Source organism: Aptenodytes patagonicus, chromosome 1, assembly GCF_965638725.1.
Source record: "Aptenodytes patagonicus chromosome 1, bAptPat1.pri.cur, whole genome shotgun sequence".
In the NCBI taxonomy this organism is placed as follows: domain Eukaryota; kingdom Metazoa; phylum Chordata; class Aves; order Sphenisciformes; family Spheniscidae; genus Aptenodytes; species Aptenodytes patagonicus.
This window is the reverse complement of record NC_134949.1, coordinates 128669854-128687642: the sequence shown is the minus strand read 5'-3', so window position 1 is coordinate 128687642 and position 17789 is coordinate 128669854. Positions and strand designations below refer to the sequence as shown.

At 45.5% G+C, this 17789-nt stretch overlaps 1 protein-coding gene across 10 annotated transcripts in view; it reads left to right on the top strand.

Moving 5' to 3' along the window:
• Positions 1-1818: 1818 nt before the first annotated feature.
• KDM6A (lysine demethylase 6A) overlaps positions 1819-17789 on the top strand; it is a 158238-nt gene continuing 142267 nt past the window's right edge. For all 10 annotated transcript variants that reach the window (XR_012996741.1, XM_076355062.1, XM_076355044.1 and 7 more), the window contains exons 1-2: positions 1819-2007; positions 2261-2324. Coding sequence is in view for 9 of the 10 variants with exons in the window: in XM_076355062.1 (XP_076211177.1) it covers positions 1847-2007; positions 2261-2324 (225 nt within the window). In the remaining variant the exon portion in view is untranslated. The remainder of the gene's footprint in view (positions 2008-2260; positions 2325-17789) is intronic.

The window sequence follows — 17789 nt, the reverse complement described above, 5'->3', positions numbered from 1 at the left end:
GCAAGCAGAGCACGCAAAGCCCCTTTCCCCCCGACGTCCAAAGAAATTCAGAGATTTACTCACGCGTGAGACGTCCCCGGAAGCCCGACTTCGGTCCTTCGCGCTTTCCTACGAACCAGCCCCCCTCCAGCCCGCCGCTCCGCACCCCTAGGGGAGCCGCAGCCGAGCCGCTTAACGCGACGCCCGGCCGGGGCGAGGGAGCCGGCGGCCGCATTCAGCCCCGGCGGCCTCCCCGCCCTCACGCCTGCGGGCCGCCGCGGCCTCGCGAGAGCTCTCTCGCGCCGCGCCCGCCCCGCCCCCGCGCCACGTGACGGCCGCGGGGCTCGCGCCGGCGGGCGCCGCTCCACCTGTCACTAGCTCCCGGGGAGGGGCGGCTTTCCCTCGGGCGCCCCCCCCCCCCCCCCGCACAGCACGCCTCGAGCCCCGCCACGCGCTCGTCCGTTGGCGCGGCGGCGGCCGCCCGCGCGGGCGGGCCAACGGCCACTCCCCCGCGGCCGGCGCGTGCGCCCGCAGCGAGCGGCGGCAGGAAGGTCCCTGCCCCGCTGCGAGCGGGCGGCGAAAGCCGCAGGCCGGACACCGGCGCCACTGCGCCGCCCGCTCCGCTTCCCAGGGCGGGTGAAGTCAACTGCCGTGCCACGGGGGCTGCCCTCGCTTCGGCCGCCGCCGCCCTTCTACACGGGCGTTACCCGCCACTCAACCACCCCCTCGGGCGGCGGCTTCTCCTCCTCCCTCCCGCGGCCCAAGCGCACGGAGCCCGAGCCAGCACCATCCCTGCTCCCCGCGCGGGGAAGCCATTATCATCCGGTCGTGCCAGGAGCGCCACGCCCCGCGCCCAAGCCAGGGCAGGGCGGGCGGGCGGGCGCGCGCGCGCGGCTCTCCCCCAGCCAGTGCGGCACGGCCCCCACCCACGAGGCGTTAGCGAGGCCCGCTTCCTCAGCGACGTCCACTCCCCCAGCCCGGAGCCCCCGTTACGCAACTCAGCCCGCGAGCGCAGCCCGCCCTTCCCTCCCCCCCCAAGACCCGCCGCTCCCGAAAACTCCCCCCCCCGCCGCCTTCGCGTCCTCCGGTTTTTAAAGGCTCACGCCAAACCTGCTGGCGCTGGGTAATCGAAAAGCTCCTCTGACTGGCGGCCCATCTGGCCTCTCATAAGCCGCGAATCCCTGAAACCCCGCCCCCTTCCCCCGACGTCGACCAACGGGATGAGGCCGGCGAGGGAGGCGGGCGCCGAAGGCCAACCAAGCCGAAGCGCAGCGGTGGAAGAGCGCTATGACTGACGTAAGTCAACAAAGGTCACGTGCGGCGCCGCGGAGGCGGCGATTGGCTGCGTGGGCCCGGGCGGGCGGGCGGGGAGGGGGGGTCACGGTGGCGGCGTGGGGTTCGCTGTGTGACACAATTACAACAACTTTGGGCAGCTGCTGGGGAAGTTTGTACAGGCGGCAAACACACCCCGCGCGGCAGGGCGGGCGGGGCCCCCGTCACCCCGGCTCCGCGCACCCCTCGCCGCCGGGGCGAGCGGCGTCGCGGCGATGTAAACACCGCTCCGCCGCCGCCGCAGCAGCCGCCGCCTCCTCCTCCTCCTCCTCCCCCCCCCTCCCCCGAGTCTCCAGCGCTGGGGCTCCCTCCCTCCCCCCTCCCTCCTCCTCCGAGCAGCGGGGCTTCCCCCCGCCTCCCTCCCTCTCCCCTCCCTCCCTCCCTCCCTCCCTCCCCCTCCCTACCGGCTGTTGTTGTTGTAATAAAAGTTGTGGTGTGTGTGTGTGTCGGGCACCCCGCCCCGCCCGGCGCTGGGGGGTGTTGGGGGCGCGCAGGGGGGGGGGTTGCGATCGTGAGTTAATTACGCTGCGTTTCCATGAAATCGTGCGGAGTGTCGCTCGCCGCTGCCGCCGCCTCTGCTGCTCCTTTCGGTGATGAGGAAAAGAAAATGGCGGCGGGGAAAGCGAGCGGCCAGAGCGAGGAGGACTTCGCCAGCTTGACAGCCGAGGAGAGAGAAGCCCTATCCGGCCTCGACAGGTACCCGCTCCCCACTCCGCCCCGGCCGCCTTCGTGTCCCGGCTCGGCCCGCGCTCTCTCCGTGTCCCCCCCCTCCCCTGCCCGCGGCTCCCCGCTCGGGAGTGCGTGTGTGCCCGTGTGCGGGCTCCCGGCCCCCGCCGCGCTCTGCCCTTGCCCGCCGGGAGCGAGCCTGCCTGCCTGCCCGTGCGGGGGGCTGACTCTCGCTAACGCTTGTGCCTCTCTCCCCTCCCTCCCGCCCGCTCCCCTTCTGCAGCCGACTCTTCGGATTTCTGAGGCTTCATGAAGATGGCGCCAGAACGAAGGCCTTGCTGTTAAAGGTAAGCGCGAGGGTGGATGTGGAGCGGGGCTGGGGGGGGAAGGGGGGGAGGGGAGGGAGCCGGCCCGGCCCAGCCGCCCCCTCCCTCCGGTCCCCCGGGTCCACACGGTGAGTGTGTGCGTGCGAGTGTGCATCTGGGTGCGAGTGTGTGTGTGTGTGTGTGTGTCTGTGTGTGTGCGCGCGCGTGTGGGGCACCGCCACATCCGCGGGCGCACGTCCCCGCAGGCGGCAGGGCGCTCCGCCTCGCCCCCCGCCGCGGTCTCCCCACGCGTCGCTGCCGCCTTGGCCCCTTCCCCCCCACACCTCCCCCCCACGCGTAGTCAGCGCGGCCCCCCGCGCGGGAGGGAGTCGAGCGGGGCCGGGTGTGGGACGAAGGGAGCGCGGCCTTGCGGGCTCCGCTCCGGACACTTTGCGGGTGTCCGTCCAGCCCCGCTACGGGAAGGTGCCTACGCGCCGGGGCCGGAGCCTGGGGCCGGGAGCAAACGCCAAGCGGCGCGGCGGGGGAGGGGGCGCGGGGGCGGGAGGGAGGAGGAGGAGGAGGTGGTGGTGGTGGTGGCGGTGGCGGCGGTGGCGGGGGGGGGGAGGGAGGGAGGGAGGGCGCGCGCGAGGCGCTGCTGACGTTGGCCTCTCCCCGGACCCTCCCTCGTGATTTTCGCCCCGCGCGGCGGGGGCCGGCGGCTGCGCGCGCCCTGCCCGGCGGCGGTTGTGCCTCGGGGCGCGGCGGGGGGGGAAGCTGAGTCGGAGCCGGAGGGAGCGGGGGGTCCCGGCCGGGCCGGCGCGGGGCGGGCGCGGCGCCGAGCGGCTGCCGGAGCCAGTCGCCGAGTGACTTGTTTACTCTCCGGGCCCGGCTGCCTCCGGTGTGCCAGGTTCTCGCCGAGCGCCGTGTCCCGCCGGCCGGGCCCCCCGCCGTCCCCGCCGCCGGGCGGCTTGACAGGGAGCGGGACCGTCCGCAGGTTGCTGGAGCCTGCCCGGTCTTTGAGAGAGATGTTTGCTTCTGTGAAAAGTTGTTGGCCCTGTCATTTAGTTAAGTAATGGCTGCTCCTGTCGGCCCAAGATGGCCGGACAGGGAGGAGAAAGAGAAGGGGGGGGAGGTAAACACGAAGCAAATACCGGGAACGAATATGCACGTCGCCTGGAGCGTGAAGCCCCCGGTGAACGTTGAGGGAAACTCTCCTGCGCATTGCAAGTTCTTTCTGGGTGCTTTCCTGCTGCAGGCAGGGCGTTTGCAGCGCCGGTGTCGTCCTTATCAACCTGTAGCACATTCTGCTGCCCATCCGTAAGCTATTGACAAAGGCTGTGCAGGCTGAGCGTCTGCCAGTTGTGTTTAAAGACTAAACGCGAAGCAAACGTTTGGGTAACAGAGTAAGTCGAACTGTGTTTAAAATACCACACGGTTGAAGCAAGGCACTGTGTTCTTCTGGTTCCTGCTTTCTGACTTGTTCCTGTCAGTAGCGCTGCATTTGACACTTTGTTCATCCTATTGTTGAGCCCGTGCTGTATGCTGGTATTTTCACGTGAAGAATTTTTTTCCGTTGCTGGTCTTGGTTGATCTGAAGACCTAACTCTACAGCGTGCTGAATTCAGTAGCCTAGGCCCTTGCTTGTGTTTGGATGTTTATTTCTGGCATGATTGGAAAAGCTCAATGTCAGGACTTGGGGGGAGGGGGGAGGGATGGAAGGAAAAGCAAGTACACTTTTCTTTGTGCTTATAGTTTAAAAAATCTCGTAGTTTCCTTTTGATTTTCAGAGTTATTTATAAAAGTACTTCTTCCGATAAATCAAAAAGGTAGGGGAGTGGCATGTCAGACCAGTTAAATAATGTACATTAACTGTTAGTGGACCAGAATTAATGTCTGCTCTCTGAATGCTGTTGAGGCTATCGGAAATACTAGAGAGGATCATATATGGGATAGATCTTAAGGATGCCAGATAGAAAATAAAAGCATCATATGTAATTAGATCGTCTGTCGCATAACATCACTAGGTTAAGTTTTATTTTGCATACTGTAAAATTAAGTAATGCAGGCAGCAATTCAGCATATTAGTTGTTTTGCGTCCTTTCTTGCATATAATGCATTTTTTTTATACCGATCGATTAAAGTTTTAGTATATATAGACAGTCTGTTTGAGATGACTGGAGTTGTGGGGCATTCTGATAGTTTTGAAGTATATTTCTAGAAATATCATTGTATGTTCTCCTACTGTATGGATGTATGAATCCATTCAGCGAATACTAAAAAAAATCCCACAAGCAAATATTTTGCTATTTCACCTCAGTTTTCTGACAGTGTTTTGGATGTTTATGAATTGCACGCTAACTCACGAAGCATGTTCTTCATAAAACTTGTCTCCGAGAAAAGTAGAATTGTTAAGGAAGTAGAAACATTAAAATGTTACTGTTCACTGCAGAGATGTTTGAGAGGAATTTCTTGGCTTGAACCAGATTTGGTTTTGTTTGTGCTTTTTACTTTCAGGGAGTATGCACGTTTCAATTACTGTTATTGATAACTAAGAAATTGTTATTTTTAAGATGTGTGTTGCTTAAACAATTCCTTTTCTGTGTGTGTGAAGCTTCATACAGTCTACACTGTACGGGAAGGTTTAGAGTAATTAATCTAGAAAATCACTTTAATTCCATGTAACAGTTATTTTTATTGTAGAAAGTGTGGCCATATATATGTGTGTTTAATTAATAGGTTTTACAGCCACAGTAACAAAATCTTTCCTTTTGTGCATGGAGCAACAACAGCTAACAAAGACCCTAGACTCCATAATTATGAAATCCTAACTGACTGATTTAAGAATCTACAAGCCAGTGCGTTATAAAGTAATGTGAGATTTATGTGCAAGTATAGCAGGTAAGGAAAACCATTGAGTCATGTTTCCAGAGGAATCCTTCACAAAGGCAAAAATTTATCGGTACTCTCGTTAATGGGAGAACAGTACACCCGCTATTGAACCTTTTAAAAAGGCAGGCTTTAGCAGCGTCCCTTCTGTGAGGGCCTGGCAGTATTCCCTGGTTACCTGTGGTGGTAGGAGCAGTGTACATGTCTGAGGAGACTTGGGGGGGAGGTGAGGTCCTGGGTTGCAAGTGTTGAGGGAACTGCTCCGTTATCCACACAGGTACTTGTGCAGCAGCAGGATTCTGTTGTGGGCTTAAAGTCGGTGCCTCAATACGAGGAGGTACTGCTCTCGTTTTTACTGGGGTTCACTCCGCAGGAGGCGGTGTGTTGGCTCAAGCCACTTGCAGGCCAACCAGGAGAAGTCATGAAGTCTTTGCAGTGGGAACTCTGGTTTAATGAAGCCACACCCTGACAGAGTTTAATAAGAAGAAATCCAGGATCTCTTTCAGGGATGGAGGAAGCTTCGTGTCTGCAGCTTTAACATAGTGGTGGGTTTTATTCATGCTCCAGGTCTGGACTGCAATCCCCCTTTTTTGGTAGTTTTGCTTTGTAGGTTGTATGACTGTAGTATTGTGAACTAAACTGAGTCCTGCTGCTGGGTGTAGCAAGTCAAAAGAGCAGATAAGACATCCGATCTATACAATTTTATGAATTATTGAAGATATAGACTAAAGGTCAGGAATATTGTATTGTTGCTCCATGTATTGGATATGTGATAAGCCAGAAGAAATCAAACTTCCCTGTAATGGCTTACACGCTGTTAGTATGTGTGACAGAGGAATAGAATTTTCTGTTGCCAAAAATTTTGTATTTATTTTGCAGAAAAGGAGCTTGAAAATCATAGTTCACAGCTAGTGTGGTTTTGGGGGAAGAGGAGAGGGAAATTGAAAGAGAGGTCACCTTTCAAACTGGTTGAAATGCTGAAAATCCAATGTAGCCAGTCTTGTATAGGAGGCAGCACTCACTGTTATGCTTCCGTAGTTGACAAGAACATTAATGAGAAGGAGCAAAAAAACCCCAAAACAAAACCAAAACCCCTGCTGTTATCTTGATGTCTCTCTCCCAGGAAGATGCAGGAGGTGAAGCTTAAAGATTACGGGGGGGGGGAGGGGAGGGGAGAGGGAGGACATCCATTGTATTGGAAGTGAATTGCAAAGCATTTCCTTTCTCTTTCTTTCTTCCTTTTTTTTTTTTTATGGTACTTCCAGTGTTTAGCCAAAGTTGACTTTCTTTCAGTGACAAACCTTTGTTTCATAAGCTATAATTATTTGGCTTCTATACAGATTTAGGTTGGTGTAGCTGGTCTAATGTATTGAGTATAAGATGCTTGTTAATTCCTATTCACTGAGTTTAATCAGTTTGTCATATCCTGTAGGCAAAATCTGAAGCATGTTTCCATTTAAAAGTATTGATGCTGAAGTCGATTTAAAGAGAGATGAAGTAGTTCCATGCAATATGCCAGATTTTGGTTTCCGTGTTACCTCTTGTGGTTTTGCAGCCCTTTTGTTTTCCAGCTGATTTTAAAGATGGTATTTCCTTTGTGTAAAGGCCACATGTGTTGACAAAAATAACAGAGTGATTATCTGTGCTTTTATTAAGCATACAAAATAAGTGCACAGTGACAATATTCTTTCATCTTTCTTATAATTGTAGGTGTTGCTTGTTTAAAAATAGTTCCGGACAGCGTGAATTAGTATATATTGACTTTGTCCCTTTAGTGTTGACATTAATGTTAATTTTCTACTAATCTATAATTAAATATCCTCAGTTTTAATGATAACAGACTGCTTGAAAAATAATTATGCAGGGAAACATTTTAGCAGATTAGTCTAGGTGTAGTAAAGTTTGGGTTTTTTTTTCAATAACTTTGGAAACATTTTGGCTTAATTTATTTTCATCAAAACAAAGAAATACTGCTGTAAAAAGGATTACAGTGTTTGCCTTATATAATGGCAGTGCTGGGAATGGAGAAACCGGGAATTGGTACCATGAAACATTTGTAAAGCATTCCAGGAGGTGGGCAGCTTCTCCAATTTCTGTAAATTTATATCTGAGCTGTTCCTTTATGTTTTTTAAAATACAGTCTGCATTTCTTATTATTTGTTTATTATCTAGCATACTGTCTGTTAACGTGGAAGAAGTTGAAGTTGGTTAAAATTTTGTAAACTGTGTTATGGGTGGAACTGGTTTTCTAGCATTTTTTGAAGGTGTCTGGAAGTGGAAAGATTTGAAGTAAAAAAGTTGAGTGTGTTTATTAGATAATTGGGACTGACGTATAGATTGTTACAGATCAGTATTTTTCTGTATGCAATTTGGGCTTTATGTTAATAGGGTAGGGTTTTTTAGGATCCAATTAAGGTGTAATGGATGACACATTCTATAGTCCATGGTTATACCATGTTTATACTTTGAAATTTCAGTTACAGTCTATGTGATAGTTATGTATCCTGCTACTTAAAGACTTAGTTATAGGTTTGCAATATTTGTACTTTTTGTTTAAGTATGAGATACTTGGCATGTTTTGATACTTTCAAAACTAGTGTTCAAGGCATATTTCTTTAAAATAGTGGGGGTTTTATTGCTTAAAACATACGTTCTTGACTGTTTTGGATGTTTAAGTTTAAAGTGCAGTGTTGTTACCACCTCCCAAAGGCAAGGAGATCAATGAAGTTACAAACGTTACAGTTGTCATTTTAATATGTTAATGAAAAGGCAAGGATGGAGCTCATCTCTACAAACATCATGCTTTTGTAAAAGTGTAGTTAGGATTACAGGACAGCTAGCATATCGGTATTTGCATTTCAGTAAGCTTTATGTTCGCTATCAGGAGACTACTAATAGGGAATACAAGATTTTTCTTTGTTATAGTAGCTTTTCATGTTTCTTATGGAATAAATGTTACATATTGTAGCTTCTAAGTACTGGTCTACTGAGTGTGGAGGCTGAAGTGGTTCATTTCTTTTAAGTGATACATATGCATAGACTTAAGGTAATTCAAGCCCTACTGACTTAATAATCAGACAAAGGTGGGTAGCAATTTGGGATGAAGAAGAGAGAGAAGTATTATTGTATTTTAGCAGCTGAGGAATAGAGGTTCTGATAAATTATTTAATTTTTAAAAGTGTGAAGAAAACCTGTGGCAAGGATGGGACACAATTGTTTTCCTTCTATTCCATTCCAATAATTTAAGCACTGAAATCCTTCCATTGATCCATTTGTGCATCACGATACTTGTGGACTCTAGCTTTCAAATTTCTATACAGGTAATGTCAGGTACCGTATGTGAAGAAGAAATAGTCTAAAGCTTTTGTCTATACATAGTATTCAGGTGTGCTTTCTGCTCGTGAAAAGCATGGCGCTCTGCCTCTTGCCAGCCGTTATAGCTGTTTGTTCACTGTAGTGGGTTGAGTGGACTTGATAATTATAGAGGTAAGACTATCTGCAAATGTTGATACCATCTGAAGTAAGTGTTGAAAGCATCATCTAAAAGCTATACCATATGTTTGTTATACCATTTTAGAAAAGAGTAGATGTTTCATACTTGGATAACTCCGTGCATGTAGAACCATTTGTTTTCATTACATTAGTAAGATGATACAAAATTAAGGAGAGTCATGGAAAATGTTTATGGCTATAAAGTGATTTTATACTGATTAACATTTGTTACAAGACTTTCCAGTACCAGAATTATATGCCATAGCCCACTGTTGTTCTTTATCCCACTGAGAATTAGGCAAACTTACGTTCTGTGGAGAAATTAAGCTTTGGTTTCCAGCCTTACAGATTAATGAGTTAAACTACAGGTTGATCTCTAGTTAATGAACAAATATTGTTGTTCTTGGTCTTCAACTGATGCGATTTCTGGGTAATGGGAGGGATTTTGCAGTATTTTCGACAGACTGAAAGGAAAGAAAATGTGTGTATTTGTAGTTTGAGAATACTAAAATAGTTGTGTAAGAACTAGTTACTGCTGTGAAGGGCTTAGATTGGCTTCTGCAGAAATGAATTAAGCAGATGGGCTGTGAGGCTGAGGTGAATACGTATCTGAGCTAGGTGGCAGGTTTTAGTATTGATTCAAATAATTCCAGAAGCTGAGCCATTATCATGCTTACTCTGAATGCGTATAGGTGTATGTATACAACTTCCAGTCCTTTAGTTTCATACCTATCTTGTATTTTACATGTACAACTCATGTAAGTTACTTTTTGTTTTAACCTCCCTTCTTGGTGAGGTTCTGCAGCTATGGTGTTTGAAGTGTAATGTTTGAAGAATGTATCTTCACAATTAAAAATTGAAGCGATGCTCATTAAACTTCAGGTGTCATTATAGAGACCAGTTGACTGTCTTTTGTTACAAATGTTAATGATGTTAATCTTGTTCACTAGCAAAATACTTCTTTGCAGTTAAAAACAGACAAAATTGAACTAAGTGGTCCTGTATGGAGCCCTACAGAAGGCTGCCAGGATTTGTATAGGTGTACCTGAGAGGATAATCTTGGTACCTTACAGAACATTTTTGTTCTGAGGAAAGAGAGGAACTGTGTTTGATATAGTCTAATCTGAGTTTGTTGGACCAGGAAAGTTCTGTAAAGCGAGAGAAAATAATTAAATATTTCATTACGTTTCTCATTTACAGATAGGCATGTTAAAGAAATAGCAGTAGGAGTTGTAATTCCTCCTGTGGAAAGGCTGTTTTCAAGACTGGCCTGTTTCAAGACTAGTCTGTTCAAAGCTTGTTTTCAAGACTAGTTCTGTTGATACTGTCAAAAGTTGTATGGGCCATTTGATAGTTTGCTTGTGGACCTAATAAAGTTTGTTGAATGGTACATTTTTAAAATGAGCCTCTGTTTGTCAACATTTTGCAGTGGATCAGGTATTCTTGATTCTGAATGCTATTCTTTGTATCTAAAGAATGAGAGGGGAGTATTCCTTATGTAAATAAAATACTGTGTTAATGAACAAAAAGCCCCTTAAGTGTGTTTGGGAGTTGAAGAATATTCTTTCTCAGATACTTTCACTTTAGAGTATGAGAGGACGCATGGATTACCATCAGAGCTGTTTTGACAAAATAGCTTCCTTTACGGTTCTTGCATTTGCTACGTAGTGTTCACGGAAGAAGCTTGTTTAATTAAGATGTAGAATTAAGAGCTCATTTATAGTTTTGTAAAGGGAGTGACTAAAAGTGTGTTATGAATTACAACCAGAACACTATATGTCTACATATGAATTTCCTTTGTGGTAAGTTGTTAAATTAATTGTTTGTTAAAATGGCTTTAAGTCATTTCCTTTTCTCACAGTGGCGTTTTGAGGATTATGATTCACTTCTTAATCTAGATTGGTTATTAAAGTCTAAAGCAGATTGAATTGTGAATGTGCTTTTCATTAAATTTCTGCTTGCATTTTGAGAATTTTAAAATTCTGAACCATTTCAGGATATCATTTTAAGCATTAGTCAAAAGATCCAGTGCAACGGCTTTTAAAATAGAGCCGATAGGTCTCTTTTTTTTGGTAGTATTACATTACTTCCATTGCAGTTGCCATTTTAACTTTTTATTTAAGTACTGCTTTCATTATCTTGTGATTTGAAAACTTACTTGCTCAAGGATCTAGAGTAGAATAATGAATTGAAGTTAAGGCTTTAGTTTTATGTCTTTTTCCTCTAGGTAACAGAATTTTAAGTACTCTGTTGCTTGTCATATGTGCTAGTGAAACCGTTTTTGGGCCTCTTTCATGAATCAGGCTGGAGAACTGATTCAGATCAAAAATAATCTAGTAGAAATGGAAAACTCATTAGTTTTGAATAACCAATACTGAAGATTAGTACTAAGACAAAGGTTTTAGATTTTAGAAGAGCAAACTTAGCTTGCTCAGAGCTCAGATGGGAGGGGTTCTGTGGAAAGCTTCCATGGAGAATAAAGGAGCTAATGAGTGCTGGGAGTTTTTCAAGAACACTCTCCTGGAAGCACAAAAACAGTTCATCCCCTTTAAAGGTAAGGGAAGTAGGCAGAGCAAGAGACCCCCTTGGCTTAACTGTGAGCTTCTGAGTCTGCTCAAAACCAAAAGAGAAGCGTACCAGAGATGGAAAAACTAACAAATACCCGTTGAGAACTACAAGGGCATTGCCACGGTGTGCAGAGATGCAGTTAGAAAAGCAAAAGCTCAGCTCGAATTGAAATTGGCCAGAGATGTCAAAAACTACAAGAAAGGGTTCTTCAGGTACGTAAACAACAAGCAGAAACAGAAGGAAAATACTGGCCCGCTGTTAAACAGGAGGTGAATTAGTCACCACCAACACTGAAAAGGCAGAGGTTCTCAACATTTTCTTCACCTCTGTCCTTACTAGCACTGTTGGGCCCCAGGCCTTGGGACCAAAAATCCAGATTGATGCAAACACAGACCCACCGTCAGTGAAGGAGGAGTTGGTATGTAACTATTACAGGAGCTTGACCCCTACAAATCGATGGGCCCTGACAATATCCACCCGAGGGTGTTAAGAGAGCTGGCTGACGTCGTTGTGAGGCCGCTCTCCATAATCTTTGAGAAGTTGTGGAGATCAGGGGGCGTCCCAGAAGGCTGGAAGAAGGCTAATGTCACCCCCATCTACAAGATGTGCTTAAAGGAGGATCCAGGAAATTACAGGCCCATCAGTCTTACTTCAGTCCCTGGGAAAGTTATGGAACGACTCTTCCTGGGGGCTATCACAAGTCCAATGAAGCACGTGATTGGGAAAAGCCAGCATGGACTCACCAAGGGCAAATCGTGCTTGACAAACCTGATCGCCTTCTACGATAAAGTAACCTGCTCGGTTGATGTGGGGTGAGCGGTGGACATTGTCTACCTGGATTTCTCCAAGGCTTTTGATGTGGTTTCCCACAGCCTCCTCCTAGAGAAACTGATGCGTTAGGGTCTAGACAAGTGGTCTGTGTGGTGGGTGGGGAACTGGCTGACAGGCCGCACCCCGAGGGTGGTGGTAATAGCTCCTTTTCATCTGGCAACCTGTCACAAGTGGGGTCCCCCAGGGATCGATACCGGGCCCAATGCTGTTGAATATCTTCATAAGTGATCTGGATGATGGGATCAAGTGTACCTTGATAATACCAAACTGAGTGGGGAAGTGGACGCTTCAGAAGGGAGAGCCACCCTGCAGGAAGACCTGGGTAGGCTGGAAGAGTGGGCTAACAAGAACCTTATGAAGTTCAACAAAGACAAATGTAAGGTCTTGCACCTGGGAAAACATAATCCAGGAGTGCAGCACTGGAGAGCAGGTCTGTGGAAAGGGACCTGGGGGTCCTGGTGGACAACAAGCTCAATATGAGCAAACAGTGTGCTGCTGCGGCAAAGAAAGCCCACAGGATGCTGGGTTGCATCAACAAGGGCATCACGAGCAGAGATGAAGAAGTCATTATCCCCCTCTACTCAGCGCTTGTCAGGCCACATCTGGAATACTGTGTTTGGTTTTGGTCCCTGCTATACAAAAAAGATGTGGACAGGCTGGAGAGGGTCCAGAGAAGGGCCACAAAGATGATCAAGGGACTGGGAAGCCTGCCATATGAGGAAAGGCTGAGGGAAGGGAGCTTAGGGGAGACCTGATCACCATGTTCCAGTATTTAAAGGGTGGCTACAAAGAAGATGGAGACTCCCTTTTCACAAGGAGTCACATGGAGAAGACGAGGGGTAATGGGTACAAGTTATTCCTGGGGAGATTCCGACTGGACGCAAGAGGACAATAGTTCACAATGAGAACAACCAGCCATTGGAATAATCTTCCCGGGGAAATGGTGGATTCCCCAACATTGGACGCTTTTAAGATTCGGCTGGACAGGGTGCTGGGCCATCTTGTCTAGACCGTGCTTTTGCCGAGAAAGGTTGGACCAGATGATCCTTGAGGTCCCTTCCAACCTGGTATTCTGTGATTCTATGGATACAGTTCATTGTGCAGACTCAAAAAAGGCTGTACAGGTGCTTTAAGAGAGACAGATTTGGAAGGCTAGGGTGGGTCTTGCTTAGTGTGTCGCTGTTTCTGTAAGGAATATTTATAAAACTGTTGCTGAAACAGAATGGTTTGCTCTCTTGTTTTCTTATGGGGGATGGAATTATATATATTTCGGAAGCACAGGTTGGCAGGTTTATATTTATTTTTGGAGAGGAGGAATGGAATGAGCACAGTGGCCCAGCTTCATTACTCTCTCTGAAGGAAGGCCTAGTGTTCTGCCACTAGGAGACTTAGGACAGGTTCAGATCTGAATGTATGTGCAGCAGCAGAGAATGCCAGAGTATATGTAACAAGGACTGTAGAAGAAAATGTAAGTCTTTTTTATGAAGCTGTTTTATGTCATTGCGGACATAATGAATGAAGGAAAGATGCTAAGGGATCTAGGTTGAGTACTTAATGAATTATGTTTGAACCTATGCCTACCGAAAATCAGGCCTCCATTTGATTTTGGGGAAGAGGAGAAATGAAACAGTATTCTGGGAAGGTTTTTCAGTATATAGTGTTATAATAAAAGGAAGAGATTTTCAGTTAAAGGAACTGGAGAAAAGGCTGAAAAACGGTACTTAAAAGAGTAGATGTGAGGAAGAGTGGGAAACCAAGGAATTAAATGGGTGACATAGTGATGCAAACAAAATGGGGGCGGGGGGGAGGCGGCAGTGGAAATCATAGTATATTTATTCTTTCCAGCAGCTACCTGAATCTTGTTCCTGGATACCATCTAACTGTTACTGCTAACTTAAAGTAGTATTTAAGCTCTTGATGGTGCTGGTCCCTGCCTCAAAAGGTTTTAAAAACAAGGTAAACGGGAACAAAATAGAGATAACAAAATTGAGGAGGGTTTGTGGAGGGTGTGAAAAAGCTTAGTAAGGGTTATATGCTTTAAGTTCGGAATATAACAGTGCCTGTGCTCTCTCCCATTTTTGAAACAGAAGTAAGGCATGGTAGAGGAAGCTGCTCCTTTAACAGAAGTGTTGGCTGCATTGTCTATGTCTTTATCTTTCGCTGCTTCCCTTTTCCCTCCTTACCCGCCAAAGAGGGGAAGAGTAAAGAAACCTACTGCTTCTGCTCTTTTCTCAAGGTGAAAATGAAGGCCAAGAACTGTCATGTGTCTGTTTTCATGGCATGTTTTGCTGCCTTTAGATTTGAAGGATAAAGAAAGCTGAGCAAGTATGGAAGATGTAGGTGGATATGTTAAAAGGGCAAAAAATAGTTTAAAGTATGGAATTGAAAGTCTGCGTAAGGAAGAATGATGCTGATCTAGAGAATATAACGGTGCAGTTTAATGCAACAAAGTATAGAAAGAGTGTAAGATAAAGTGGAAGGATAAGAAAAATGGAGAACATCCATTATATAACATCATAAAACATGTCATAAGCAGTCTCTGGTAGGAAAGAAAAAGTGGAGTGGTATTGGGAAGAACAGCGAAGTACAAAAATTGAGTACATTGGTAAACTTCAATGTAGCTTCTGGGCATGTTACAGATATAGTAGCTAAAGGTAGATTATACACACACCATGGTTCTTAAAACTTTATGCATTCTTAGTCTTTGGTGCACAGAAATGTGTTGTTTTCTGAGTATTTTTAATCTCTCCTGGGTTTTAATGGTTGGAAGGGCAGAGCCTTTGAATTTGTGATTTCATTAACACTTGAACATTATAAACTTTCAAAGATGGGAGACTACAAAACTCATTGAAGGACTATGATTGCAAGTGTTACCTGTTAAAAAGATCAACAAATTAGGCTTAAGGGTCTTTCTTGCTTCTTAACCAAATTTCTTTTTTTTTTTTTCTTAAGAAGAAATGAGTGTTTTATTTGTTCCTTTATTAATTCAAAGGAAAGGGTGAGTATAGCTTTTACTTTTTATAATTTCTGAAAAAGAATCCCTAGTTAGAAACTGTTCAGCTAATTTTGAATCAGAACAGTACATACTCCTCTATTCCTTGCTTAAGAGGTGGGAAAATAAATAAAAAAAAATGTTATGCATGAAAACAAAATTCTAAGCATTAGATGGTATGAGAGATGCATGTCTGAGCCAGCCTCTTCTGGTGTCTTTATGAAAATCCTCAAATATACCTTTAGCATAGGAGCACAGGTAATTTAATTAGCAAGTTAAGTTTTTGTAGTGGAGGGCTTTCTTAACTGTAGTTACTATGTGGAGGAAATTAATAGTTGAAATGGCTTTAATGCCTCTTCTGGTTATATGTGGGGAGGAGTTAGAGGTGTTTATGCTTATAGCAGAGTTCATTTTTGTTGCCTAAGTAAGATGAGATCACAGAGACCATCAGAGTCCATGTTAACTAAAGAGCAGAATAAGGTCTCATTTTCAACTTTAAAAGGGCTCTGTTAACTTACAAATTCATGTGTTAAAAAATTCATTAGTTTTGACAGTTTTCTGGGATTAGTTATACGCTGTCCATCTTCGCTGTCTTGGTGGGAATTTTTTCTACAAGTAGTTTCAATACAAGACATTTTTAAAAGTTTATTTGTTATAAATAATTTGAAAAAATATTAATGTTTGAATGGAACCTGGAAAGGAGATATTTGTAATGTTAAAAAGAATGGAAAGCACAGCAAAAGCTGTATTGTAGTATGGAAATCTGTTATAGGAGAGGCAGATGTATTTGGGATAGTTGGAAGACTTGTGGAAGGTTGTGTAAGGATTCCTTAGATAATTGTGTGTGGTAGGGATATGATTGTTGCGTAGGTCTGTGATACCTAATCTTGAAGATTTTCTTCAGTTAATCTGGGAACGCAGATGTGTTCCAAACTGTATGAGGAAAAAGCTGGAATTGGAATATCTCGATCTATTTATTCCCTGCCAGTAAAAATGCTGTCATCTTAAGTTGTATTTTTCTTTATTAGTTGATTTTCTTCCCCTGTGGCAGCTTGTTTTTTGCTTTTGAATGGTAGGATGTTTTCCTGCAATGCCAGTTGCAAACTTGGAGCTTGCTTGCATTGTGGCCAAAAATCTGAGAACAATGACAACTCCCATTATATCCAGTGAGAAAGGAATCCTTTGTACTACTTACTTTTAATTACTAGTTAAGCTAAGTCCTTGGTAGTTTGAACGAATGAAATAGTCTTTGCCCTCTACTTTAGACCAGTATTTGCTACTCAGTTGCAGAGAATGACGGAAGGGGTGATTTTTATTATGATTTCTAGATGAAAGTGACCTTCCTTGAGAAAGTGAAAATGGGTAAGAGCACTCATTTTGCACAAGAAGCTCTCAGGATTCAGGGAACATCTGGTGCCTGTGGAACTGAGGAGCAGCTTATGACTTCTGTGCTGCCTTGAGAAGGCCTAGCAACACCACCTGCCCCCTCCCAAGCTCTCTATGGGTTTTGCCTGACTGCTCCGCTTCAGTTTCTGTATTTAGTGATTAAAGGTATTTTAGATTGTCCAGACAAGCAGTAGGGATCTTCTAGAGAAAGCTTGTTGATACTCAGAGATTATTTTAATTTGTTCTTGATTTTTGTTTTTATATTTTTTTTTAAGCAATGAGATTAGAGTGAAGCTTCCTTAATAGTGCAGCACTGGTTCCAACGCATTAGAACTCACTTATTTTAAAGACAGGTAGGTAGGAATTTTCTAACACCAGGAAACTGTGCCTTAAGAGGAGTGAGTAAGCAGATACGCAGATTTACCAACTGAAACAGGAAAACAAGTTCGAACTAACAGGTCATTTCACAACTTTTTCCTCAGGGCTTTCTCACTTCCACAATCAGAACTCAAAAATGGAACAAACTGATTCAAAGCAATTCATTAATGACTAGCTTAAGCTCTGTCAGGCTTCAGGCAGCTGGAAAGGAGAAGGAACACACATCTGCTCCAATGACTTTGTTTTCATTATTTTTCTGTAGTATTTGAGAACCTTTCCAGATTTTTGTCATGTCGTTGCTGAAATTGTTTAACTCGTATGTTCTCATAAGCAGATTACCTGTTTCACTTAGCACCTTGTTTGCCAGTGATTCCCTTTTCTAAATAAAAAAAAAACAAACTGAAGAGTAGTAGTTGTTAGTACCTGTACATATTGATACCTGGGTTTAAGAACGACTGTACTGTCAAATTCAGATAACCTTTTTGTGTTTATGTTCACACTTGGATCTCAGTTGGACAGTAGTCTCTGCTGCTATAGCTGTGCTGGCATTTTCTCTACCTCGGCAATCCCTACACAGCGTACACTGACAGAAGTTATTCTGTTAGCATCATTGCACTGTTATGTGCAATGTCAGAATCAAAACCCATTAAAGCTCTCTACTGTTAACCGAGTTGGAGGGTTGAACCAAGTTGTATGATTTTTTTTTTCTTACCCTAGTGTATGAGCAGACAGAATGTGGTAGAGCTGATTTTTGTAAAACAGCAATGCTGTCTGTAGCTGGGGCCTTCATATGCTGTCGTGATACTAATTGTATTGATTTCAGCTTTCAGTATCTTCCATGCTTTCTAAAGGATGAAAAATTCCAATCAGCCTTAAATCTTGTTGCAAGTGATGTAATTTATAGCCCAGGTCAATGTGATCTTGCTATTTGTTATCTCAAATGACCAGAAAAACTATGTAATGTACTGTACCAT